Below are 27,831 nucleotides of genomic sequence, written 5' to 3'. Positions count from 1 at the left end.
TTCTAGACGACCCTCAAAGATTGTATATCTAATCTAGAAATAATTCAATTCCAAAATATTTCCGTTTCCTTTCATTTTAATCGTTATTAGGTGTAGTTTGAACGTTGCTTCTAAAACAATCGATTGAAAACAGAAACAAAACTATGAAATGAAGAATTAAACTTCTAGTTTTATTCGATGTATCGAATATTTTGATTTCCCCCTGTTTTTTAAACCCTTTTTTGGTACAATTATTCCTGGTGGTTGTGTTGTGGTGTGGTTCTGTGGTTTCCGATTGGAAAACAACATTTTGATCACCGCTGATACAACTTGATTGAGTAGGCGTTTCTGATAAGTTTCGTACAACGATTTGCACGTTTTCTAATAATTTTCTAGTGATTTATTTTTCTTTATACACGATGGAATTTTATTTAAAAATCATTTTTAAGTAGAACCCGATGAAAATTCGACAATTTTCCTCATAAATGTTGGTGATTACGTCAAAATATGGATATAGGTTTCACTTTAGAAGGAGAAAACCCTAAAAGCAAAGCAAACGCTTTGTCGATTTTATTTTTCGGGTAAGATAAATTAACTAAATATTCCAAATACTATTTGTACAGCTTTGAGGAATGCTTGGGATCGTAGTTAGCTAGTAGGTACATTTTTTATAGTCTTCTTTTTTCATAGTCTCCTCCAAAACATCCCCGAACCATCCACGAGCCTCCGCCGTGTTCTAAAATCAAGTTTACACTTGACATGGATGGTTTCGTGCATCAAATTTTCATTTATTTCATCCCACAACGAGTGCTTCGCCTCATCTTTCCATTATCCTTCAAAGATGAAGCTTTTTTCATGCTTGCCTATCCTGTGTAATCCTTCGATGCAATCTCATATTTATTACAGATATAAAAGGAATCTGTTATGAGATACAGGGCGTCAAAAAAGCTAAACATCAAAATGAGAATTGAAAAATCAAAGTCAACTTTGACCCCTCGGTATATTGGGAAACTATGGTGGTTACAATCTGAAAATTTCACCATTTGGAGAAAATTTCTTCTAAAAAATGGAAATTATAATGATAAAACTTTTAGTTGAAGGATTCGATAGATATTGGTGAAATAATAAAACGATGTCATGATTTTCAAAAAGTCACTAAGAAAATATAGGTTGATAAAAAAATTCATATTGTTTAGAGAATGAGAGATTTTGAGCTCATATTCTGGAATATTGAACAAAAAGGATGTATCTACAAGAAAAATAACCAGTAACGTCATTAGAGAAATCTATTGTGAGATACAGGGCGTCAAAAAAGCTTAAAATCAAAATGAGAATTGAAAAATCAAAGTCAACTTTGACCCCCCTGTATATTAGGAAACTATAGTGTTCAAAATTTGAAAATTCCACTAATTGAAGAGAATTTCGTCTAAAAACTGGAAATTATAATGACAATACTTTTAGTTGAAGGATTCGATAGTTATTGGTGAAATAATAAGACGATGTCATGATTTTCAAAATGTTACTAGGAAAATATAGGTTGATAAAAAAATTCATATTGTTTAGAGAATGAGAGATATTGAGCTCATATTCTGGAATATTGAACAAAAAGGATGTATCTACAAGAAAAATAACCAGTAACGTCATTAGAGAAACCTATTGTGAGATACAGGGCGTCAAAAAAGCTTAAAATCAAAATGAGAATTGAAAAATCAAAGTCAACTTCGACCCCCCTGTATATTAGGAAACTATAGTGTTCAAAATTTGAAAATTCCACTAATTGAAGAGAATTTCGTCTAAAAACTGGAAATTATAATGACAATACTTTTAGTTGAAGGATTCGATAGATATTGGTGAAATAATAAGACGATGTCATGATTTTCAAAAAGTCACTAAGAAAATATAGGTTGATAAAAAAATTCATATTGTTTAGAGAATGAGAGATATTGAGCTCATATTCTGGAATATTGAACAAAAAGGATGTATCTAAACGAAAAATAATCAGTAACGTTATTAGAGAAATCTATTGTGAGATACAGGGCGTCAAAAAAGCTTAAAATCAAAATGAGAATTGAAAAATCAAAGTCAACTTTGACCCCCCTGTATATTAGGAAACTATAGTGTTTAGAATTTGAAAATTCCACTAATTGAAGAGAATTTCGCCTAAATACTGAAAATTACAACAAAAAAACTTTTAGTTGAAGGATTCGATAGATATTGGTGAAATAATAAGACGATGTCATGATTTTCAAAAAGTCACTAAGAAAATATAGGTTGATAAAAAAATTCATATTGTTTAGAGAATGAGAGATATTGAGCTCATATTCTGGAATATTGAACAAAAAGGATGTATCTAAACGAAAAATAATCAGTAACGTTATTAGAGAAATCTATTGTGAGATACAGGGCGTCAAAAAAGCTTAAAATCAAAATGAGAATTGAAAAATCAAAGTCAACTTTGACCCCCCTGTATATTAGGAAACTATAGTGTTCAAAATTTGAAAATTCCACTAATTGAAGAGAATTTCGTCTAAAAACTGGAAATTATAATGACAATACTTTTAGTTGAAGGATTCGATAGTTATTGGTGAAATAATAAGACGATGTCATGATTTTCAAAATGTTACTAGGAAAATATAGGTTGATAAAAAAATTCATATTGTTTAGAGAATGAGAGATATTGAGCTCATATTCTGGAATATTGAACAAAAAGGATGTATCTACAAGAAAAATAACCAGTAACGTCATTAGAGAAACCTATTGTGAGATACAGGGCGTCAAAAAAGCTTAAAATCAAAATGAGAATTGAAAAATCAAAGTCAACTTCGACCCCCCTGTATATTAGGAAACTATAGTGTTCAAAATTTGAAAATTCCACTAATTGAAGAGAATTTTGTCTTAAAACTGAAACTTATAATGATAAAACTTTTGGTTGAAGGATTCGATAGATATTGGTGAAATAATAAGACGATGTCATGATTTTCAAAAAGTCACTAAGAAAATATAGGTTGATAAAAAAATTCATATTGTTTAGAGAATGAGAGATATTGAGCTCATATTCTGGAATATTGAACAAAAAGGATGTATCTACAAGAAAAATAACCAGTAACGTCATTAGAGAAATCTATTGTGAGATACAGGGCGTCAAAAAAGCTTAAAATCAAAATGAGAATTGAAAAATCAAAGTCAACTTTGACCCCCCTGTATATTAGGAAACTATAGTGTTTAGAATTTGAAAATTCCACTAATTTAAGAGAATTTCGTCTAAAAACTGAAAATTACAACAAAAAAACTTTTAGCTGAAGGATTCGATAGATATTGGTGAAATAATAAGACGATGTCATGATTTTCAAAAAGTCACTAAGAAAATATAGGTTGATAAAAAAATTCATATTGTTTAGAGAATGAGAGATATTGAGCTCATATTCTGGAATATTGAACAAAAAGGATGTATCTAAACGAAAAATAACCAGTAACGTCATTAGAGAAATCTATTATGAGATACAGGGCGTCAAAAAAGCTTAAAATCAAAATGAGAATTGAAAAATCAAAGTCAACTTTGACCCCCCTGTATATTAGGAAACTATAGTGTTTAGAATTTGAAAATTCCACTAATTGAAGAGAATTTCGCCTAAATACTGAAAATTACAACAAAAAAACTTTTAGTTGAAGGATTCGATAGATATTGGTGAAATAATAAGACGATGTCATGATTTTCAAAATATCACTAGGAAAATATAGGTTGATAAAAAAATTCATATTGTTTAGAGAAAGAGAGATATCGAGCTTATATTTAGAATTTCCATAAAAAAAGGATGTATCTGCAAGAAAAAATAATCATTACAGATATCAAAACAATCTATTACGAGATACAGGGCGTCAAAAAAGCTATATTTCAAAATGAGTATTAAGAAATAAAAGTCAACTTCAACATCCTGTATATAAGAAAACTATGGTGCTTAGTCTCGTATTTATTATGGGCTTCGTTTGGTCTAGCATCTAGTTAGAGATCTACTTCTCGGGCATTTCCCCTCTATGATTAATCGTTCAATTAAATTTGATTTTTTAGATGGCTCTTACCAATAATAAAACGTGGTATCAACCATAGTTTGAGCATAAAAGATTTATGTCAAATATTAGACAAGGATAAATCAGAGGATTTAGCTGATAATCTTGAAGAATATTGGGAAAATGAACTATGCAGAGCGAAAGAGAAAAAGTGCAAACCGAGTTTATTGAAACCGTTGATGAAACTATTCAGTTGTGAGTTTCTTTTGTACGGAATCCTTTGGTTTTACGCTAATGTCATACTAATGTAAGTTTATCGATGTTTTCGTCCATTATTTTACTTGATTTTCAATTTAATTTTAGATCATTGAAACCGATATTTTTAGCGCAATTAATAATATTGTTCAATAAAGAAAAATCACCAACTAGAAACGTGAATATGTATCTATATAGTACTGGGTTAATTCTAGTTTCGATTGTTAGTGTTTTTTGTATACATCACACAAATTTTGCCATGCAGGCAATAGGAATGAGGATCAGGACATCGACATCGTCCTTAATTTACAGAAAGGTAAAAAATTCTAGTTAGTTACATAAAAATATAAGTGATTCTTTAATCATTTAAGACTTTTAGGTGATAAATTGAAAAGTTAACTTTGAAACCTTGTATATTCGAAAATTGTCGTATTGGAAATTTGTAAATTTCACATTTTGTAGAGAATTTTTCGTAGAATCTAGATATTATAAGAATAAAACTATAAGTTCTGGAGTTTGGAAGATATAAGTGGAATGATAAGATTGTGTCACGTTCTTAAAAATGTTATTTGGAAAATAGGAATTTATTTTAAAAAATCACAATGTACAGAAAATAAGAGATACTGAGCTTATATTCCGAATTATTAGACAAAAAAGATGTAACTACGAAGTGAATAGTCAGTAACGTCGTTGAAAGTTATCTATTATGAGATACAGAGCGTCAAAAATGCTAAACATCAAAATGGGAAATAAAAAATAAAAGTCAACTTTATCACCCTGTATATTACGGAATTATGGTGCTTGGAATTAAAAAATTTCACCAATTGAAAAGAATTTCTTCTCAAAACTAGAAATTACAACGAAAAAACTTTTGGTTGCAGGATTCGATAGATATTAGTGAAAAATTAAAATGCTCAAAATGTCACTAGGAAAATATAAGTTTACAAAAAACTTTAAATTGTTTAGAGAATTATAGATATTGAGCTTATATTCGAAATTTTTATACAAAAAAGGTGTATCTACAAGAAATCTAATCAGTAACGTCTTTAAAAGAATCTATCATGAGATACAGGGCGTCAAAAAAGCTAAACATCAAAATGAGCGTTGAAGAATAAAAGTCAACTTTGACTCCCCTGTATATTAGCCCCCTATAGTGCTTAGAATTTGAAAATTCCACCAATTGAAGAGAATTTCCTCTGAAAACTAGAAATAACAACGATAAAACTTTTGGTTTTTGGATTCGATAGATATTAGAGAAATAATAAGACGATGTAACAATTTTCAAAATGTCACTAGGAAAATATAGGTTTATACAAAACTTCACATTGTTTAGAGAATGACAGATATTGAGCTGATATTTTGAATGTTCAGACAAAAAGAATGTATCTATAAGAAAAAATAATCATTGCAGACATTTAAAGAATCTATTATGAGATACAGGGCGTCAAAAAAGCAAAACATCAAAATGAGAATTAAAAAATTCAGCTTAGAAAATATATAAATTAAAAAAAAAATTACGGCGCACAAATTATAAGAAATATAAAGTTCATATTCTAGATTGATAGTCCTAAAGGATGTATCTATAGAGAAAATAATCAATTACATCCTTGATTTAACCTATTATAAAATATACAGTGTATAAAACAACGATACCTCAAAATGTAAAATAATCCAAACGAATTTAGTAAAACTATCCCAAAAATTTGAAACTGTAGCTATAATGCTAAAATAATATAGTATTTAGATGAAGAATATCGTGGTTGATGGATTTAATGACAAATATTAATGAAATCAATCATTTAGAATCACTTAGAATCATTTAGAATCATTTAGAATCATTTAGAATCATTTAGAAACATTTAGAATCGTTTAGAATCATTTATAATCATTTAGAATCACTTAGAATCATTTAGAATCATTTAGAATCATTTAGAATCATTTAGAATCATTTAGAATCATTTAGAATCATTTAGAATCATTTAGAATCATTTAGAATCACTTAGAATCATTTAGAATCATTTACAATCACTTAGAATTATTTAGAATGTCCTTACAACGACTTAGAATGACTAAGAATGACTTATAATGACTTAGAATGACTTAGAATGACTTAGAATGACTTAGAATCACTTAGAATCACTTAGAATCATTTAGAATCATTTAGAATCACTTAGAATTACTTAGAATCATTTAGAATCATTTAGAATCATTTAAAATCATTTAGGATCATTTAGAATCATTTAGAATCATTTAGAATCATTTAGAATCACTTAGAATTATTTAGAATGTCTTACAATGACTTAGAATGAATAAGAATGATTTATAATGACTTAGAATGACTTAGAATCACTTAGAATCACTTAGAATCACTTAGAATCATTTAGAATCATTTAGAATCACTTAGAATGACTTAGAATGACTTAGAATCACTTAGAATGATTTAGAATCATTTAGAATCATTTAGAATCATTTAGAATCATTTAGAATCACTTAGAATCATTTAGAATCGTTTAGAATCATTTAGAATCATTTAGAATCATTAATAATCGTTTAGAATCGTTTAGAATCATTTAGAATCATTTAGAATCATTTAGAATCATTTAGAATCACTTAGAATTACTTAGAACGACTTAGAATGACTTAGAATCACTTAGAATCATTTAGAATCATTTAGAATCATTTAGAATCATTTAGAATCATTTAGAATCATTTAGAATCATTTAGAATCATTTAGAATCATTTAGAATCATTTAGAATCATATAGAATCATTTAGAATCATTTACAATCTTTTACAATCACTTAGAATTACTTAGAATGTCTTACAACGACTTATAATGACTTAGAATGACTTAGAATCGCCTAGAATCACTTAGGATCGCGTAGAATCACGTAGAATCACGTAGAATCACTTAGAATCACGTAGAATCACGTAGAATCACGTAGAATCACTTAGAATCACTTAGAATGACTTAGAATGTCTTTCTTTTTTGTTAGCTTGTGCTCGTGCGATTAAATGATTGTTATTTCAGATAACAAGATTGAATCAAAAAGCTTTGGGTCAAACAGCAGCTGGTAAAATCGTCAATCTACTATCGAATGACGTGAATCGTTTCGATTTAGTCTTACCGACTCTTCATACCGTATGGGTGATGCCCTTCCAACTCATAGTACTGCTTCTGATCGTCTGGAATCAAGTCGGCGTATCATCATTAGTGGGAATCGTCTCCATGGTATTATTAACAATCCCCATACAAGGTTCGATATATCATCAATATCCGACTAATATGACCGTCAAAAAAAAAATTTTTTCCTCTTCAGGTTTCTTAACGAAATACGTGGGAAGATTGAGAACAAGCATTTCCAAAAAAACTGATAACAGAGTCAAATTAATGAGCGAAATAATATCCGGAATACAAGTGATCAAAATGTACGCTTGGGAAAACGCGTTCGAAAAACTAATTAGAGTCGTTAGAGCCGTCGAAATGAAAGTCGTCACTTCGGCATCGTATCTACGAGGGGTGTACAGTGGTTGTACATTATTCGTCGACAAACTAGCCGTTTATTTCACTCTCGTTTGTTATATTTGCCTCGGTAAACACGAATCACACCATATCACACCCATACCACTTTGATATACCCGTTTACTTTCCAGGAAATTACATATCGGCCGAAAAAGTATTCACGGTCGCTCAAACCTACAACGTACTCAGAGTTGTGATGGGGTACGGTTATCCATTAGCGGTAAGCATCGGCGCCGAATCTTGGATATCGATAAAACGTTTACAAGAATTTTTACTCATGGAAGAACGCGCAGAAGACGTTACAGAAGATGCGGACACTAACGGTGTCGTACTATCCAACGTTTACGCTTCTTGGACGGATACGGGAAATACTTTAAGAGATATTAATATAAATGTCAGATCTGGTACGCTTTGCGCAATCGTCGGACCGGTCGGTGCGGGGAAAAGCTCCATTTTACAGGTAGATACAACATTATTAGATAAATCGTGCGATCCATCGAAAAAAATACAATTTTCCATCGGTTTGTTCGGTTCAAACGTGGTCGTACAGATGGTGAACGTTCTGGTCGTCCAATCGAGATGGTTACGCATCGAAAAAACCCTCAAAAACCCAAGCGTGAGATAGCTGAGACCATAAACGTGTCAGAAGACATCGATACTTCACTCTTGAATCAAAACCATCATCATCCGAGTGGACTGCAGTCGGTGAACTAGGTCCGAAACCATAACCATCAACTCGGAAGGTTTACTACTTCAATTGTTCGAGATTCGCATTAAATATCGTTCATTAATTATACCCAAAAGGGCGTTTTACACTTCGAGTAGCTTCCTCATCCACCGTATAGTCCAGATATAACCCCCTGTGACTTTTCCTGGTTAATCGCACGGTTTATCAAGTGACGTTTCAATTATTTACGATAGTAACGGTATTAATTTTTTAATTGTTAGCTTCTGCTTGGAGAATTACCTACGAAATGCGGTAGGATTCAAATAGGAGGAGACGTATCGTACAGTTCTCAAGAACCATGGTTGTTTCAATCGACTGTTCGTAATAATATACTGTTCGGTCAAAGATACGAAAGAAAAAGATACAAGAAAATTGTTAAAGTGTGCGCTTTGGAGAAGGATTTCGAGCAGTTTCCCCACGGCGACAGGACTATTGTTGGAGAAAAAGGAGTGTCTTTGAGCGGAGGACAAAGAGCAAGGATTAACCTAGCCAGAGCTGTTTATAGACAAGCGGATATTTATTTATTAGACGATCCTTTATCGGCCGTCGATACCCAAGTCGGTAAACAATTATTCGATCAATGTATACATCATTATTTACAACAAAAAACGAGAATTTTAGTTACACATCAATTGCAATATTTGAAGAAAGCCGATTTAATAGTCGTCGTTAATAATGTGAGTATTTAAATAAGATAATCGAATTTGTTGTAACGGTAATTGTGAATTTACAGGGTGTAATCGAAGCTCAAGGTAGTTTCGACGAACTTCTGGAAAACACGACGGAATTTGCGAAACTTTTAGTTTCCGCCGATGAAACCGATCTCAAACAAGATTATATCATCGATTCGGAAAGCGAAGTATCTGATATTAGTAGAAGGCATTCCACAACGGTGTCGATGAGGAAAAAATCCGATTCGTCACATACAGATCTCACCGGAATGTCAATGTCGTGGGTAAATATTCAAATCTACTTAATTATCAATCGATATAAAGTTGTTTTGTCCTTGAGTCGTTATTCAGTATAGCAGATCCAGTGGTTTCACCCTCTTAGTCACTGCTCACGAAAATAATAAACCAGATGGAAGATCTAGTAGGATTTCGAAGGTCCTGGTTGTTGTCGTAGGAATTGAATGGAAGTTTAACCAACGTGGTAAATATCCAGTGGAGTATCTTAGATGGAAGACCCCATGTACAGCCAACATGTACCAGAACAGTTTTAGCTTCGTCGTAGACCCCATTTTGACAGATTTAACTCCCTAGAATCATTTTTTATTCATGGACTTTGTGGTCGAAGTTTTTTTAGTGTTATTCAGTATAGCAGACCCGGTGGTTTCACCCTCTTAGTCACTACTCACGTAAATAATAAACCAGATGGAAGATCTAGTAGAATTTCAAAGGTCCTGGTTGTCGTCGTAGGAATTGAATGGAAGTTTAACCAATTTGGTAAATATCCAGTGGAGTATCTTAGATGGAAGATCCCATGTATACAACCAACAAGTACCAGAACAGTTTTAGCTTCGTCGTAGATCCCATTTTGATAGATTTAACTCCCTCGAATCATTTTTCATTCCTGGACTTTGTGGTCGAAGTTTTTTTAGTGTTATTCAGTATAGCAGACCCGGAGGTTTCACCCTCTCAGTCACTGCTCACGAAAATAATCAACCAGATGGAGGATCTAGTACAATTTCGAAGGTCCTGGTTGTCGTCGTAGGAATTGAATGGAAGTTTAACCAATTTGGTGAATATCCAGTGGAGTATCTTAGATGGAAGACCCCATGTACAACCAACATGTACCAGAACAGTTTTAGCTTCGTCGTAGACCCCATTTTGACAGATTTAACTCCCTCGAATCATTTTCTATACCAGGACAAATCTTTCGAAAGATTTTAATGCGAAAATTTCAATTTTAGAGTGATTTATCTGACTGCTTCGACGTGGCGGAAAATAACCAATTCGACGATGAAGAATCCGGTAATGATCCAAATGCAAAACCTTTCAAAAATTATATACTATCCGTTCGTAATAGCTGCGTTTTGATATCTCTATTTTTATTGTTGATTGTATCGCAAGGATTAACCACCACCACAGATCAATGGGTTACTTATTGGTAAGAAAACTGAATGTTTTAAATAGTATATAATAAATTTCCACCCCTTAGATGTGATTTGATATATTTTAAGGTCTAACGAAGAGCAAATGCGTCATTTACCTGGTTCTTTCGTGGTACTAGGCCCGCCAAACGAAAAAGCGATCGAACCGTATTATCTGAACATCACGGGAGGTTTTAATACGGATCAAACGCCGCCCCCTTTGTACAGATACGATTCCAAGGGGATATACGATTCGGTTTTGGTCCACGGGAAACTACAGTTCTTGATTAAAACAACCAGCGCTATTTATCTGTATACGGCCCTGATAATATCGTCGATAATATTCATTATGAGCCGGACTTTTTTGTTTTTCAAAGCTTGTATGATGTCTTCGATGAATTTACATTCCGAGATGTTTAATTCGTTATTGAAAGCTCCGATGAGGTTTTTCGATACAAATCCGAGCGGCAGGATACTAAATAGGTTTTCAAAGGATATGGGAGCTATAGACGAAGTCCTACCGAGGGCTCTACATGACGCCGTGGCGGTAAGATTTGTCTTTACACTAAGAAAAATATTTATAGGAGGTGAATATTGAGGTTATGTTGTTTGTTGCAGTTGCTTTTATTAGTGGCTGGTATATTGGTGAATATAGCAGTTTCGAGTCCTGTTATGGTTATTGCTATAGTTATTTTGGGAATAGTATTCATAAAATTCAATTCGTGGTATATTTTGACGGCTAAAGTTTTGAAACACGTCGAAGGAATAGGTAAATAAGTTGAAATCGATACGTTTTAATGGAAAATTCCTATTTTTTTCTGTATTTTTCAGCAAAATCTCCTGTTTTTTCTCATGTGAATTCCACTTTGAACGGAATGGCTACGATAAGAGCTTGCAAAGCTGAGGAAATGCTTAGAGAAGAATTCGATCATCATCAGGTATTCGATATAAATATGTATGAAAAACCTTGTCCTGAACTTTTCATATTTCCACTTCTATAAGCTTTCTGTTAAATCTAAATATTATTTCTCATTTTTCAACTCATTTTAGAAGCTCCTAGCTCATTTATCAGCATATTTAGAGCACTCATAACCTTTTTAACTCATTTTAAGAGTTCTATAGCTCATTCTATATCATCTGTAGAACACTCATAATCTACTTTTCTTCGTATATAAATCAGTTTGGAAATTTCCGATAGATATCGATTGAATTTCTGTCTTTTTTAGTAAAGTAACATTCCAATTTGATTTCTCAGTTTTTAAATCATTATAAGAGCTCTATAGCTCATTCTATATCATTTCTAGAACACTCATAATCTACTTTTCCTCGTATATAAATCAGTTTGGAGATTTCCGATAGATATCGATTGAATTTCTGTCTTTTTTAGTAAAGTAACATTCTAATTTGATTTTTCAGCTTTTAACTCATTATAAGAGCTCTATAGCTCATTCTATATCATCTGTAGAACACTCATAATCTACTTTTCCTCGTATATAAATCAGTTTGGAGATTTCCGATAGATATCGATTGAATTTCTGTCTTTTTTAGTAAAGTAACATTGTAATTTGATTTTTCAGCTTTTAACTCATTATAAGAGCTCTATAGCTCATTCTATATCATCTGTAGAACACTCATAATCTACTTTTCCTCGTATATAAATCAGTTTGGAGATTTCCGATAGATATCGATTGAATTTCTGTCTTTTTTAGTAAAGTAACATTGTAATTTGATTTTTCAGCTTTTAACTCATTATAAGAGCTCTATAGCTCATTCTATATCATCTGTAGAACACTCATAATCTACTTTTCCTCGTATATAAATCAGTTTGGAGATTTCCGATAGATATCGATTGAATTTCTGTCTTTTTTAGTAAAGTAACATTCCAATTTGATTTCTCAGTTTTTAAATCATTATAAGAGCTCTATAGCTCATTCTATATCATTTCTAGAACACTCATAATCTACTTTTCCTCGTATATAAATCAGTTTGGAGATTTCCGATAGATATCGATTGAATTTCTGTCTTTTTTAGTAAAGTAACATTCTAATTTGATTTTTCAGCTTTTAACTCATTATAAGAGCTCTATAGCTCATTCTATATCATCTGTAGAACACTCATAATCTACTTTTCCTCGTATATAAATCAGTTTGGAGATTTCCGATAGATATCGATTGAATTTCTGTCTTTTTTAGTAAAGTAACATTGTAATTTGATTTTTCAGCTTTTAACTCATTATAAGAGCTCTATAGCTCATTCTATATCATCTGTAGAACACTCATAATCTACTTTTCCTCGTATATAAATCAGTTTGGAGATTTCCGATAGATATCGATTGAATTTCTGTCTTTTTTAGTAAAGTAACATTGTAATTTGATTTTTCAGCTTTTAACTCATTATAAGAGCTCTATAGCTCATTCTATATCATCTGTAGAACACTCATAATCTACTTTTCCTCGTATATAAATCAGTTTGGAGATTTCCGATAGATATCGATTGAATTTCTGTCTTTTTTAGTAAAGTAACATTCTAATTTGATTTTTCAGCTTTTAACTCATTATAAGAGCTCTATAGCTCATTCTATATCATCTGTAGAACACTCATAATCTACTTTTCCTCGTATATAAATCAGTTTGGAGATTTCCGATAGATATCGATTGAATTTTTTTCTTTTTTAGTAAAGTAACATTCTAATTTGATTTTTCAGCTTTTAACTCATTATAAGAGCTCTATAGCTCATTCTATATCATCTGTAGAACACTCATAATCTACTTTTCCTCGTATATAAATCAGTTTGGAGATTTCCGATAGATATCGATTGAATTTCTGTCTTTTTTAGTAAAGTAACATTCCAATTTGATTTCTTAGTTTTTAACTCATTATAAGAGCTCTATAGCTCATTCTATATCATTTCTTGAACACTCATAATCTACTTTTCCTCGTATATAAATCAGTTTGGAGATTTCCGATAGATATCGATTGAATTTCTGTCTTTTTTAGTAAAGTAACATTCCAATTTGATTTCTCAGTTTTTAAATCATTATAAGAGCTCTATAGCTCATTCTATATCATTTCTAGAACACTCATAATCTACTTTTCCTCGTATATAAATCAGTTTGGAGATTTCCGATAGATATCGATTGAATTTCTGTCTTTTTTAGTAAAGTAACATTGTAATTTGATTTTTCAGCTTTTAACTCATTATAAGAGCTCTATAGCTCATTCTATATCATCTGTAGAACACTCATAATCTACTTTTCCTCGTATATAAATCAGTTTGGAGATTTCCGATAGATATCGATTGAATTTCTGTCTTTTTTAGTAAAGTAACATTGTAATTTGATTTTTCAGCTTTTAACTCATTATAAGAGCTCTATAGCTCATTCTATATCATCTGTAGAACACTCATAATCTACTTTTCCTCGTATATAAATCAGTTTGGAGATTTCCGATAGATATCGATTGAATTTCTGTCTTTTTTAGTAAAGTAACATTCTAATTTGATTTTTCAGCTTTTAACTCATTATAAGAGCTCTATAGCTCATTCTATATCATCTGTAGAACACTCATAATCTACTTTTCCTCGTATATAAATCAGTTTGGAGATTTCCGATAGATATCGATTGAATTTCTGTCTTTTTTAGTAAAGTAACATTGTAATTTGATTTTTCAGCTTTTAACTCATTATAAGAGCTCTATAGCTCATTCTATATCATCTGTAGAACACTCATAATCTACTTTTCCTCGTATATAAATCAGTTTGGAGATTTCCGATAGATATCGATTGAATTTCTGTCTTTTTTAGTAAAGTAACATTGTAATTTGATTTTTCAGCTTTTAACTCATTATAAGAGCTCTATAGCTCATTCTATATCATCTGTAGAACACTCATAATCTACTTTTCCTCGTATATAAATCAGTTTGGAGATTTCCGATAGATATCGATTGAATTTCTGTCTTTTTTAGTAAAGTAACATTCTAATTTGATTTTTCAGCTTTTAACTCATTATAAGAGCTCTATAGCTCATTCTATATCATCTGTAGAACACTCATAATCTACTTTTCCTCGTATATAAATCAGTTTGGAGATTTCCGATAGATATCGATTGAATTTTTTTCTTTTTTAGTAAAGTAACATTCTAATTTGATTTTTCAGCTTTTAACTCATTATAAGAGCTCTATAGCTCATTCTATATCATCTGTAGAACACTCATAATCTACTTTTCCTCGTATATAAATCAGTTTGGAGATTTCCGATAGATATCGATTGAATTTCTGTCTTTTTTAGTAAAGTAACATTCCAATTTGATTTCTTAGTTTTTAACTCATTATAAGAGCTCTATAGCTCATTCTATATCATTTCTTGAACACTCATAATCTACTTTTCCTCGTATATAAATCAGTTTGGAGATTTCCGATAGATATCGATTGAATTTCTGTCTTTTTTAGTAAAGTAACATTCCAATTTGATTTCTCAGTTTTTAAATCATTATAAGAGCTCTATAGCTCATTCTATATCATTTCTAGAACACTCATAATCTACTTTTCCTCGTATATAAATCAGTTTGGAGATTTCCGATAGATATCGATTGAATTTCTGTCTTTTTTAGTAAAGTAACATTGTAATTTGATTTTTCAGCTTTTAACTCATTATAAGAGCTCTATAGCTCATTCTATATCATCTGTAGAACACTCATAATCTACTTTTCCTCGTATATAAATCAGTTTGGAGATTTCCGATAGATATCGATTGAATTTCTGTCTTTTTTAGTAAAGTAACATTGTAATTTGATTTTTCAGCTTTTAACTCATTATAAGAGCTCTATAGCTCATTCTATATCATCTGTAGAACACTCATAATCTACTTTTCCTCGTATATAAATCAGTTTGGAGATTTCCGATAGATATCGATTGAATTTCTGTCTTTTTTAGTAAAGTAACATTCTAATTTGATTTTTCAGCTTTTAACTCATTATAAGAGCTCTATAGCTCATTCTATATCATCTGTAGAACACTCATAATCTACTTTTCCTCGTATATAAATCAGTTTGGAGATTTCCGATAGATATCGATTGAATTTCTGTCTTTTTTAGTAAAGTAACATTGTAATTTGATTTTTCAGCTTTTAACTCATTATAAGAGCTCTATAGCTCATTCTATATCATCTGTAGAACACTCATAATCTACTTTTCCTCGTATATAAATCAGTTTGGAGATTTCCGATAGATATCGATTGAATTTCTGTCTTTTTTAGTAAAGTAACATTGTAATTTGATTTTTCAGCTTTTAACTCATTATAAGAGCTCTATAGCTCATTCTATATCATCTGTAGAACACTCATAATCTACTTTTCCTCGTATATAAATCAGTTTGGAGATTTCCGATAGATATCGATTGAATTTCTGTCTTTTTTAGTAAAGTAACATTCTAATTTGATTTTTCAGCTTTTAACTCATTATAAGAGCTCTATAGCTCATTCTATATCATCTGTAGAACACTCATAATCTACTTTTCCTCGTATATAAATCAGTTTGGAGATTTCCGATAGATATCGATTGAATTTTTTTCTTTTTTAGTAAAGTAACATTCTAATTTGATTTTTCAGCTTTTAACTCATTATAAGAGCTCTATAGCTCATTCTATATCATCTGTAGAACACTCATAATCTACTTTTCCTCGTATATAAATCAGTTTGGAGATTTCCGATAGATATCGATTGAATTTCTGTCTTTTTTAGTAAAGTAACATTCTAATTTGATTTTTCAGCTTTTAACTCATTATAAGAGCTCTATAGCTCATTCTATATCATCTGTAGAACACTCATAATCTACTTTTCCTCGTATATAAATCAGTTTGGAGATTTCCGATAGATATCGATTGAATTTTTTTCTTTTTTAGTAAAGTAACATTCTAATTTGATTTTTCAGCTTTTAACTCATTATAAGAGCTCTATAGCTCATTCTATATCATCTGTAGAACACTCATAATCTACTTTTCCTCGTATATAAATCAGTTTGGAGATTTCCGATAGATATCGATTGAATTTCTGTCTTTTTTAGTAAAGTAACATTCCAATTTGATTTCTCAGTTTTTAAATCATTATAAGAGCTCTATAGCTCATTCTATATCATTTCTAGAACACTCATAATCTACTTTTCCTCGTATATAAATCAGTTTGGAGATTTCCGATAGATATCGATTGAATTTCTGTCTTTTTTAGTAAAGTAACATTCTAATTTGATTTTTCAGCTTTTAACTCATTATAAGAGCTCTATAGCTCATTCTATATCATCTGTAGAACACTCATAATCTACTTTTCTTCGTATATAAATCAGTTTGGAAATTTCCGATAGATATCGATTGAATTTCTGTCTTTTTTAATAAAGTAACATTCCAATTTGATTTCTCAGTTTTTAAATCATTATAAGAGCTCTATAGCTCATTCTATATCATTTCTAGAACACTCATAATCTACTTTTCCTCGTATATAAATCAGTTTGGAGATTTCCGATAGATATCGATTGAATTTCTGTCTTTTTTAGTAAAGTAACATTCTAATTTGATTTTTCAGCTTTTAACTCATTATAAGAGCTCTATAGCTCATTCTATATCATCTGTAGAACACTCATAATCTACTTTTCCTCGTATATAAATCAGTTTGGAGATTTCCGATAGATATCGATTGAATTTCTGTCTTTTTTAGTAAAGTAACATTGTAATTTGATTTTTCAGCTTTTAACTCATTATAAGAGCTCTATAGCTCATTCTATATCATCTGTAGAACACTCATAATCTACTTTTCCTCGTATATAAATCAGTTTGGAGATTTCCGATAGATATCGATTGAATTTCTGTCTTTTTTAGTAAAGTAACATTCCAATTTGATTTCTCAGTTTTTAAATCATTATAAGAGCTCTATAGCTCATTCTATATCATTTCTAGAACACTCATAATCTACTTTTCCTCGTATATAAATCAGTTTGGAGATTTCCGATAGATATCGATTGAATTTCTGTCTTTTTTAGTAAAGTAACATTCTAATTTGATTTTTCAGCTTTTAACTCATTATAAGAGCTCTATAGCTCATTCTATATCATCTGTAGAACACTCATAATCTACTTTTCCTCGTATATAAATCAGTTTGGAGATTTCCGATAGATATCGATTGAATTTCTGTCTTTTTTAGTAAAGTAACATTGTAATTTGATTTTTCAGCTTTTAACTCATTATAAGAGCTCTATAGCTCATTCTATATCATCTGTAGAACACTCATAATCTACTTTTCCTCGTATATAAATCAGTTTGGAGATTTCCGATAGATATCGATTGAATTTCTGTCTTTTTTAGTAAAGTAACATTGTAATTTGATTTTTCAGCTTTTAACTCATTATAAGAGCTCTATAGCTCATTCTATATCATCTGTAGAACACTCATAATCTACTTTTCCTCGTATATAAATCAGTTTGGAGATTTCCGATAGATATCGATTGAATTTCTGTCTTTTTTAGTAAAGTAACATTCTAATTTGATTTTTCAGCTTTTAACTCATTATAAGAGCTCTATAGCTCATTCTATATCATCTGTAGAACACTCATAATCTACTTTTCCTCGTATATAAATCAGTTTGGAGATTTCCGATAGATATCGATTGAATTTTTTTCTTTTTTAGTAAAGTAACATTCTAATTTGATTTTTCAGCTTTTAACTCATTATAAGAGCTCTATAGCTCATTCTATATCATCTGTAGAACACTCATAATCTACTTTTCCTCGTATATAAATCAGTTTGGAGATTTCCGATAGATATCGATTGAATTTCTGTCTTTTTTAGTAAAGTAACATTCCAATTTGATTTCTTAGTTTTTAACTCATTATAAGAGCTCTATAGCTCATTCTATATCATTTCTAGAACACTCATAATCTACTTTTCCTCGTATATAAATCAGTTTGGAGATTTCCGATAGATATCGATTGAATTTCTGTCTTTTTTAGTAAAGTAACATTCCAATTTGATTTCTCAATTTTTAAATCATTATAAGAGCTCTATAGCTCATTCTATATCATTTCTTGAACACTCATAATCTACTTTTCCTCGTATATAAATCAGTTTGGAGATTTCCGATAGATATCGATTGAATTTCTGTCTTTTTTAGTAAAGTAACATTCCAATTTGATTTCTCAATTTTTAAATCATTATAAGAGCTCTATAGCTCATTCTATATCATTTCTTGAACACTCATAATCTACTTTTCCTCGTATATAAATCAGTTTGGAGATTTCCGATAGATATCGATTGAATTTCTGTCTTTTTTAGTAAAGTAACATTCCAATTTGATTTCTCAGTTTTTAAATCATTATAAGAGCTCTATAGCTCATTCTATATCATTTCTAGAACACTCATAATCTACTTTTCCTCGTATATAAATCAGTTTGGAGATTTCCGATAGATATCGATTGAATTTCTGTCTTTTTTAGTAAAGTAACATTCTAATTTGATTTTTCAGCTTTTAACTCATTATAAGAGCTCTATAGCTCATTCTATATCATCTGTAGAACACTCATAATCTACTTTTCCTCGTATATAAATCAGTTTGGAGATTTCCGATAGATATCGATTGAATTTCTGTCTTTTTTAGTAAAGTAACATTGTAATTTGATTTTTCAGCTTTTAACTCATTATAAGAGCTCTATAGCTCATTCTATATCATCTGTAGAACACTCATAATCTACTTTTCCTCGTATATAAATCAGTTTGGAGATTTCCGATAGATATCGATTGAATTTCTGTCTTTTTTAGTAAAGTAACATTGTAATTTGATTTTTCAGCTTTTAACTCATTATAAGAGCTCTATAGCTCATTCTATATCATCTGTAGAACACTCATAATCTACTTTTCCTCGTATATAAATCAGTTTGGAGATTTCCGATAGATATCGATTGAATTTCTGTCTTTTTTAGTAAAGTAACATTCTAATTTGATTTTTCAGCTTTTAACTCATTATAAGAGCTCTATAGCTCATTCTATATCATCTGTAGAACACTCATAATCTACTTTTCCTCGTATATAAATCAGTTTGGAGATTTCCGATAGATATCGATTGAATTTTTTTCTTTTTTAGTAAAGTAACATTCTAATTTGATTTTTCAGCTTTTAACTCATTATAAGAGCTCTATAGCTCATTCTATATCATCTGTAGAACACTCATAATCTACTTTTCCTCGTATATAAATCAGTTTGGAGATTTCCGATAGATATCGATTGAATTTCTGTCTTTTTTAGTAAAGTAACATTCCAATTTGATTTCTTAGTTTTTAACTCATTATAAGAGCTCTATAGCTCATTCTATATCATTTCTAGAACACTCATAATCTACTTTTCCTCGTATATAAATCAGTTTGGAGATTTCCGATAGATATCGATTGAATTTCTGTCTTTTTTAGTAAAGTAACATTCCAATTTGATTTCTCAATTTTTAAATCATTATAAGAGCTCTATAGCTCATTCTATATCATTTCTTGAACACTCATAATCTACTTTTCCTCGTATATAAATCAGTTTGGAGATTTCCGATAGATATCGATTGAATTTCTGTCTTTTTTAGTAAAGTAACATTCTAATTTGATTTTTCAGCTTTTAACTCATTATAAGAGCTCTATAGCTCATTCTATATCATCTGTAGAACACTCATAATCTACTTTTCCTCGGATATAAATCAGTTTGGGGATTTCCGATAGATATCGATTGAATTTCTGTCTTTTTCAGTAAAGTAACATTCCAATTTGATTTCTCAGTTTTTAAATCATTATAAGAGCTCTATAGCTCATTCTATATCATTTCTTGAACACTCATAATCTACTTTTCCTCGTATATAAATCAGTTTGGAGATTTCCGATAGATATCGATTGAATTTCTGTCTTTTTTTGTAAAGTAACATTCTAATTTGATTTTTCAGCTTTTAACTCATTATAAGAGCTCTATAGCTCATTCTATATCATTTCTTGAACACTCATAATCTACTTTTCCTCGTATATAAATCAGTTTGGAGATTTCCGATAGATATCGATTGAATTTCTGTCTTTTTTTGTAAAGTAACATTCTAATTTGATTTTTCAGCTTTTAACTCATTATAAGAGCTCTATAGCTCATTCTATATCATTTCTTGAACACTCATAATCTACTTTTCCTCGTATATAAATCAGTTTGGAGATTTCCGATAGATATCGATTGAATTTCTGTCTTTTTTAGTAAAGTAACATTCTAATTTGATTTTTCAGCTTTTAACTCATTTAAGAGCTCTATAGCTCATTCTATATCATTTCTTGAACACTCATAATCTACTTTTCCTCGTATATAAATCAGTTTGGAGATTTCCGATAGATATCGATTGAATTTCTGTCTTTTTTTGTAAAGTAACATTCTAATTTGATTTTTCAGCTTTTAACTCATTATAAGAGCTCTATAGCTCATTCTATATCATTTCTTGAACACTCATAATCTACTTTTCCTCGTATATAAATCAGTTTGGAGATTTCCGATAGATATCGATTGAATTTCTGTCTTTTTTAGTAAAGTAACATTCTAATTTGATTTTTCAGCTTTTAACTCATTTAAGAGCTCTATAGCTCATTCTATATCATTTCTTGAACACTCATAATCTACTTTTCCTCGTATATAAATCAGTTTGGAGATTTCCGATAGATATCGATTGAATTTCTGTCTTTTTTAGTAAAGTAACATTCCAATTTGATTTCTTAGTTTTTAAATCATTATAAGAGCTCTATAGCTCATTCTATATCATCTGTAGAACACTCATAATCTACTTTTCCTCGTATATAAATCAGTTTGGAGATTTCCGATAGATATCGATTGAATTTTTTTCTTTTTTAGTAAAGTAACATTCTAATTTGATTTTTCAGCTTTTAACTCATTATAAGAGCTCTATAGCTCATTCTATATCATCTGTAGAACACTCATAATCTACTTTTCCTCGTATATAAATCAGTTTGGAGATTTCCGATAGATATCGATTGAATTTCTGTCTTTTTTAGTAAAGTAACATTCCAATTTGATTTCTCAGTTTTTAAATCATTATAAGAGCTCTATAGCTCATTCTATATCATTTCTAGAACACTCATAATCTGCTTTACCTCACAGATACGTAAACTGAAAAATTTCCGATAGATATAAAATGAATTTGCTTTTATGAGTAAACCAATTTCTCTATTTCCAATTCATCTTCATCTCTAGATCTCATTTTATTGTTTTCTTCGCTTTATTATACAGGATGTCCACACTTCCGCATGGTACTTAACAATAGCTTGCATAAACTGTTTCGGTTTGTGGTTGGATCTGATAGCAATCGTATTTCTAGCCGTAGTAACCTATGGATTAGTCATTTTAGATGTTTGTAAGTATACTTTAACTACCTATACAAATGAACAGAATTCACCGAGGAAGATTTTCATTTTATAGATTCTAATGTTAACGGTAGTTTAGCCGGTCTAGCCATATCCCAATGCATGGCGCTAACCGGTATGTTACAATATGGTATGAGACAGACCGCGGAGGTTATCAATCAAATGACAAGCGTGGAAAGGATACTCCAATACACCAAATTAGACCAAGAAGGTCCTTTCGAAAGTCCAAAAGGTGAGTTACTACATCAGTAAACGAAATTTCGTCGAAGTTGTTTGTGTTATTAGGTAAAAGTCCTAAAGAAAATTGGCCCAGAAGAGGTCGAATCGAGTTTCGAAATCTGTCGTTGAAGTATGTGGAAAATGAACCTCCCGTTCTGAATAATTTGAATTTCTTCGCGATGCCAGGTGAAAAGGTAATTCTCCATCAACATTCCGTTCGTTATATCAACGATAATGGTTTGAATTCTAGATTGGTATAGTTGGTAGAACTGGTGCTGGTAAATCGTCCCTAACGGCAGCTCTATTCCGATTAACTACTATAGAAGGAAGCATATTTATCGATGGGGTTGATACCACTAAATTAGGCCTGACCGATTTGAGGAAAAGAATTTCCATAATCCCCCAAGAACCGGTTCTGTTTTCGGAAAGTTTGAGATACAATTTAGATCCGTTGGGTGAATATGATGATAGACAAATTTGGGACGTGTTAGAGCAGGTAAATAAGTCGAAATTATTGGTAAAACATCACTTAGATTACGTTGTTTTTCCAGGTAGAAATGAAAGACGTAGTAAATTCGTTGGATTTCAAGGTGGCGGAAGGCGGTAGCAATTTCAGTTTGGGCCAAAGACAATTGTTATGTTTAGCAAGGGCTATTTTGAAAAATAATAAAATTTTAATACTGGACGAAGCTACTGCTAACGTGGATCATAGGTAAGAAGATTTTGAATCGTATACGAGGATTATATCAGTGAAATTGGTCCAATTATAAAGATAAAAAATCCGTTAAGAACTGCATCAGAAAATTCATTTCTAAAATAGCTTCAAGTATGTAAGGAACTACATTAGGTGCAAAAAAACTGTCAATTATGGTGTAAATAACTGCTCTGATTAGACCAAGTTTGATTGAGGATGTTTAAGAGTTCTCGATTGTCTTAAATTGATTTTGTTTCAAATCTAGTTAGACCTACAGCTTTTTAGAATACAGCATCGATCTATTTTAGCTTCAAAACATGATTCCGATTGATTATTTGGTCTACAACGTGATGGATTATCTAGAACCACTCCTTTATCTAGATCTAGACCTTTAGAACTTAAAATTTATCTACTTTCAAACGTTGGACATAATCTTGATGAACACTTAAACTTGGACCTGATTTTGGTGCACTTTTAGATCTAAAATCAATTCTTGATATGAACTAGATTCTCTAGTAGATCTAGATATAGTTTTTAATCTCGAAGAGACACTTTTAGACCTAAAACTTGATCTACTTTCACTTCTATAACCTACTTTTAGACCTATAATTTCATTTTGAACTATTATTAGACCTTAAAGATGATCTAGGTTTACTTTTAAACTTATAAACTAGAACAAAATTTAACTAGACTTTCTATTAGATATTGATACAGTTTTTGATCTCGAAGAGACACTTTCAGACCTAAAACTTGATCTACTTTCACTTCTATAACCTACTTTTAGACCTATAATTTTATTTTGAACTACTATTAGACCTTGAACATGATCTAGGTTTACTTTTAAACTTATAAACTAGAACAAAGTTTAACTAGACTTTCTATTAGATATTGATACAGTTTTTGATCTCGAAGAGACACTTTCAGACCTAAAACTTGATCTACTTTCACTTCTATAACCTACTTTTAGACCTATAATTTTATTTTGAACTACTATTAGACCTTGAACATGATCTAGGTTTACTTTTAAACTTATAAACTAGAACAAAGTTTAACTAGACATTCTATTAGATCTAGATACAGTTTTTGACCTCGAAGAGACACTTTCAGACCTAAAACTTGATCTATTTTCACTTCTTAACCTACTTTTAGACCTTTGATTTCATTTTGAACTACTATTAGACCTTAAACATGATCTAGGTTTACTTTTAAACTTATAAACTAGAACAAAATTTAACTAGACTTTCTATTAGATATTGATACAGTTTTTGATCTCGAAGAGACACTTTCAGACCTAAAACTTGATCTATTTTTACTTCTTAACCTACTTTTAGACCTATAATTTTATTTTGAACTACTATTAGACCTTGAACATGATCTAGGTTTACTTTTAAACTTATAAACTAGAACAAAGTTTAACTAGACATTCTATTAGATCTAGATACAGTTTTTGACCTCGAAGAGACACTTTCAGACCTAAAACTTGATCTATTTTCACTTCTTAACCTACTTTTAGACCTTTGATTTCATTTTGAACTACTATTAGACCTTAAACATGATCTAGGTTTACTTTTAAACTTATAAACTAGAACAAAGTTTAACTAGACTTTCTATTAGATATAGATACAGTTTTTGATCTCGAAGAGACACTTTCAGACCTAAAACTTGATCTACTTTCACTTCTATAACCTACTTTTAGACCTATAATTTTATTTTGAACTACTATTAGACCTTTAACATGATCTAGGTTTACTTTTAAACTTATAAACTAGAACAAAGTTTAACTAGACATTCTATTAGATCTAGATACAGTTTTTGACCTCGAAGAGACACTTTCAGACCTAAAACTTGATCTATTTTCACTTCTTAACCTACTTTTAGACCTTTGATTTCATTTTGAACTACTATTAGACCTTAAACATGATCTAGGTTTACTTTTAAACTTATAAACTAGAACAAAATTTAACTAGACTTTCTATTAGATATTGATACAGTTTTTGATCTCGAAGAGACACTTTCAGACCTAAAACTTGATCTACTTTCACTTCTATAACCTACTTTTAGACCTATAATTTTATTTTGAACTACTATTAGACCTTGAACATGATCTAGGTTTACTTTTAAACTTATAAACTAGAACAAAGTTTAACTAGACATTCTATTAGATCTAGATACAGTTTTTGACCTCGAAGAGACACTTTCAGACCTAAAACTTGATCTATTTTCACTTCTTAACCTACTTTTAGACCTTTGATTTCATTTTGAACTACTATTAGACCTTAAACATGATCTAGGTTTACTTTTAAACTTATAAACTAGAACAAAATTTAACTAGACTTTCTATTAGATATTGATACAGTTTTTGATCTCGAAGAGACACTTTCAGACCTAAAACTTGATCTATTTTTACTTCTTAACCTACTTTTAGACCTTTGATTTCATTTTGAACTACTATTAGACCTTGAACATGATCTAGGTTTACTTTTAAACTTATAAACTAGAACAAAGTTTAACTAGACATTCTATTAGATCTAGATACAGTTTTTGACCTCGAAGAGACACTTTCAGACCTAAAACTTGATCTATTTTCACTTCTTAACCTACTTTTAGACCTTTGATTTCATTTTGAACTACTATTAGACCTTAAACATGATCTAGGTTTACTTTTAAACTTATAAACTAGAACAAAATTTAACTAGACTTTCTATTAGATATTGATACAGTTTTTGATCTCGAAGAGACACTTTCAGACCTAAAACTTGATCTACTTTCACTTCTATAACCTACTTTTAGACCTATAATTTTATTTTGAACTACTATTAGACCTTGAACATGATCTAGGTTTACTTTTAAACTTATAAACTAGAACAAAGTTTAACTAGACATTCTATTAGATCTAGATACAGTTTTTGACCTCGAAGAGACACTTTCAGACCTAAAACTTGATCTATTTTCACTTCTTAACCTACTTTTAGACCTTTGATTTCATTTTGAACTACTATTAGACCTTAAACATGATCTAGGTTTACTTTTAAACTTATAAACTAGAACAAAATTTAACTAGACTTTCTATTAGATATTGATACAGTTTTTGATCTCGAAGAGACACTTTCAGACCTAAAACTTGATCTATTTTTACTTCTTAACCTACTTTTAGACCTTTGATTTCATTTTGAACTACTATCAGACCTTGAACATGATCTAGGTTTACTTTTAAACTTATAAACTAGAACAAAGTTTAACTAGACATTCTATTAGATCTAGATACAGTTTTTGACCTCGAAGAGACACTTTCAGACCTAAAACTTGATCTATTTTCACTTCTTAACCTACTTTTAGACCTTTGATTTCATTTTGAACTACTATTAGACCTTAAACATGATCTAGGTTTACTTTTAAACTTATAAACTAGAACAAAATTTAACTAGACTTTCTATTAGATATTGATACAGTTTTTGATCTCGAAGAGACACTTTCAGACCTAAAACTTGATCTACTTTCACTTCTATAACCTACTTTTAGACCTATAATTTTATTTTGAACTACTATTAGACCTTGAACATGATCTAGGTTTACTTTTAAACTTATAAACTAGAACAAAGTTTAACTAGACATTCTATTAGATCTAGATACAGTTTTTGACCTCGAAGAGACACTTTCAGACCTAAAACTTGATCTATTTTCACTTCTTAACCTACTTTTAGACCTTTGATTTCATTTTGAACTACTATTAGACCTTAAACATGATCTAGGTTTACTTTTAAACTTATAAACTAGAACAAAATTTAACTAGACTTTCTATTAGATATTGATACAGTTTTTGATCTCGAAGAGACACTTTCAGACCTAAAACTTGATCTATTTTTACTTCTTAACCTACTTTTAGACCTTTGATTTCATTTTGAACTACTATCAGACCTTAAACATGATCTAGGTTTACTTTTAAACTTATAAACTAGAACAAAATTTAACTAGACTTTCTATTAGATATTGATACAGTTTTTGATCTCGAAGAGACACTTTCAGACCTAAAACTTGATCTACTTTTACTTCTTAACCTACTTTTAGACCTTTGATTTCATTTTGAACTACTATAAGACCTTAAACATTACCTAGATTAGATCCAATTGCAGTTTTTGACTTCGAAGAGCCACTTTTAGACCTGAAACTTGATCCACCTTCACATCTCAATATATTTTTAGACCCAGAGCATGTTTCGATCTACTATTTGAGTCCGAACTTGATCTCACCTCATTCCAAATTCCCAAATAGCCTTGAAATCTTTTTGAAACGTCATAATTCTAAACAAACACAGAAACGACGGTCCCTTTCAACAATTCTGTTGTGTTTTTTTCTATTTTTACTAAAATTATGATATACATAAATATTTGTTTGGTTTATCTATTGCAGAACGGACGCGCTTATCCAACTAACCATACGTAAAAGATTCAAGAACTGTACGGTTCTTACCATCGCGCACAGATTGAACACCATCATGGATTCCGATAAAGTTCTGGTGATGAGTTACGGTAATATAGTAGAATTCGACCATCCCCATAAACTTCTACAAACTCCCGATGGTCATTTCCATAATTTGGTATCGGAAACGGGACCCTCCATGTCGGCGCAATTGAAAAATGTGGCCAAAATGGCGTACGATAATAAATAATTTACATAACCGTAAATGTTTTTTTTTTTTTGAACATTTGAAATTTAATCAAGGAATATACGTTTCTAACTTAGGTAATCAGATTAACAAAGTTTCTTAATAGAAATCCGCATTTTCATGTAAATCCCTGCATTTTGGCTGAACAACACGTGCATTTTATGGTGCAGTTAGATAATTACGTGGTCCGAGAAGTTTTGAAATGAATTCCATTATTATTTATATCCTAATTAAATATTTAAACAGTATTAAAGTTTATTT

General features: G+C 30.5%; 2 protein-coding genes across 3 annotated transcripts in view; one reads left to right on the top strand and one right to left on the bottom strand.

Annotated features, from left to right (window-relative positions):
* Nucleotides 1–27,831, bottom strand: part of LOC130443715 (uncharacterized) — a 79,507-nt gene that overhangs the window by 6,042 nt on the left and 45,634 nt on the right. The gene's annotated exons all lie outside the window — the stretch shown is intronic.
* LOC130443713 (ATP-binding cassette sub-family C member 4-like) lies at nucleotides 410–27,818 on the top strand. 2 transcript variants are annotated; one of them, XM_056778467.1, is made up of 18 exons: nucleotides 410–560; nucleotides 4,046–4,291; nucleotides 4,348–4,555; nucleotides 7,270–7,495; nucleotides 7,559–7,831; nucleotides 7,893–8,221; nucleotides 8,710–9,165; nucleotides 9,222–9,443; nucleotides 10,401–10,597; nucleotides 10,671–11,127; nucleotides 11,199–11,349; nucleotides 11,412–11,518; nucleotides 21,861–21,984; nucleotides 22,050–22,226; nucleotides 22,280–22,407; nucleotides 22,464–22,709; nucleotides 22,765–22,925; nucleotides 27,315–27,818. In XM_056778467.1, exons 1-18 carry the CDS (start codon nucleotides 487–489, stop codon nucleotides 27,571–27,573), a joined length of 4,041 nt encoding a protein of 1,346 aa, XP_056634445.1. In that variant the 5' UTR covers nucleotides 410–486; the 3' UTR covers nucleotides 27,574–27,818. The 2 variants fall into 2 exon arrangements, with proteins under 2 accessions (XP_056634445.1, XP_056634446.1); XM_056778468.1 differs by lacking the exon at nucleotides 410–560 and having other exon boundaries at nucleotides 4,189–4,291; nucleotides 4,371–4,555; nucleotides 27,315–27,808.

The sequence above is a fragment of the Diorhabda sublineata genome, chromosome 5 (genome assembly GCF_026230105.1).
Source record: "Diorhabda sublineata isolate icDioSubl1.1 chromosome 5, icDioSubl1.1, whole genome shotgun sequence".
NCBI classification, from domain to species: Eukaryota; Metazoa; Arthropoda; class Insecta; order Coleoptera; family Chrysomelidae; genus Diorhabda; species Diorhabda sublineata.
Note: the sequence above shows the minus strand (reverse complement) of the source record. Positions and strands in the feature narration are given on the sequence as shown.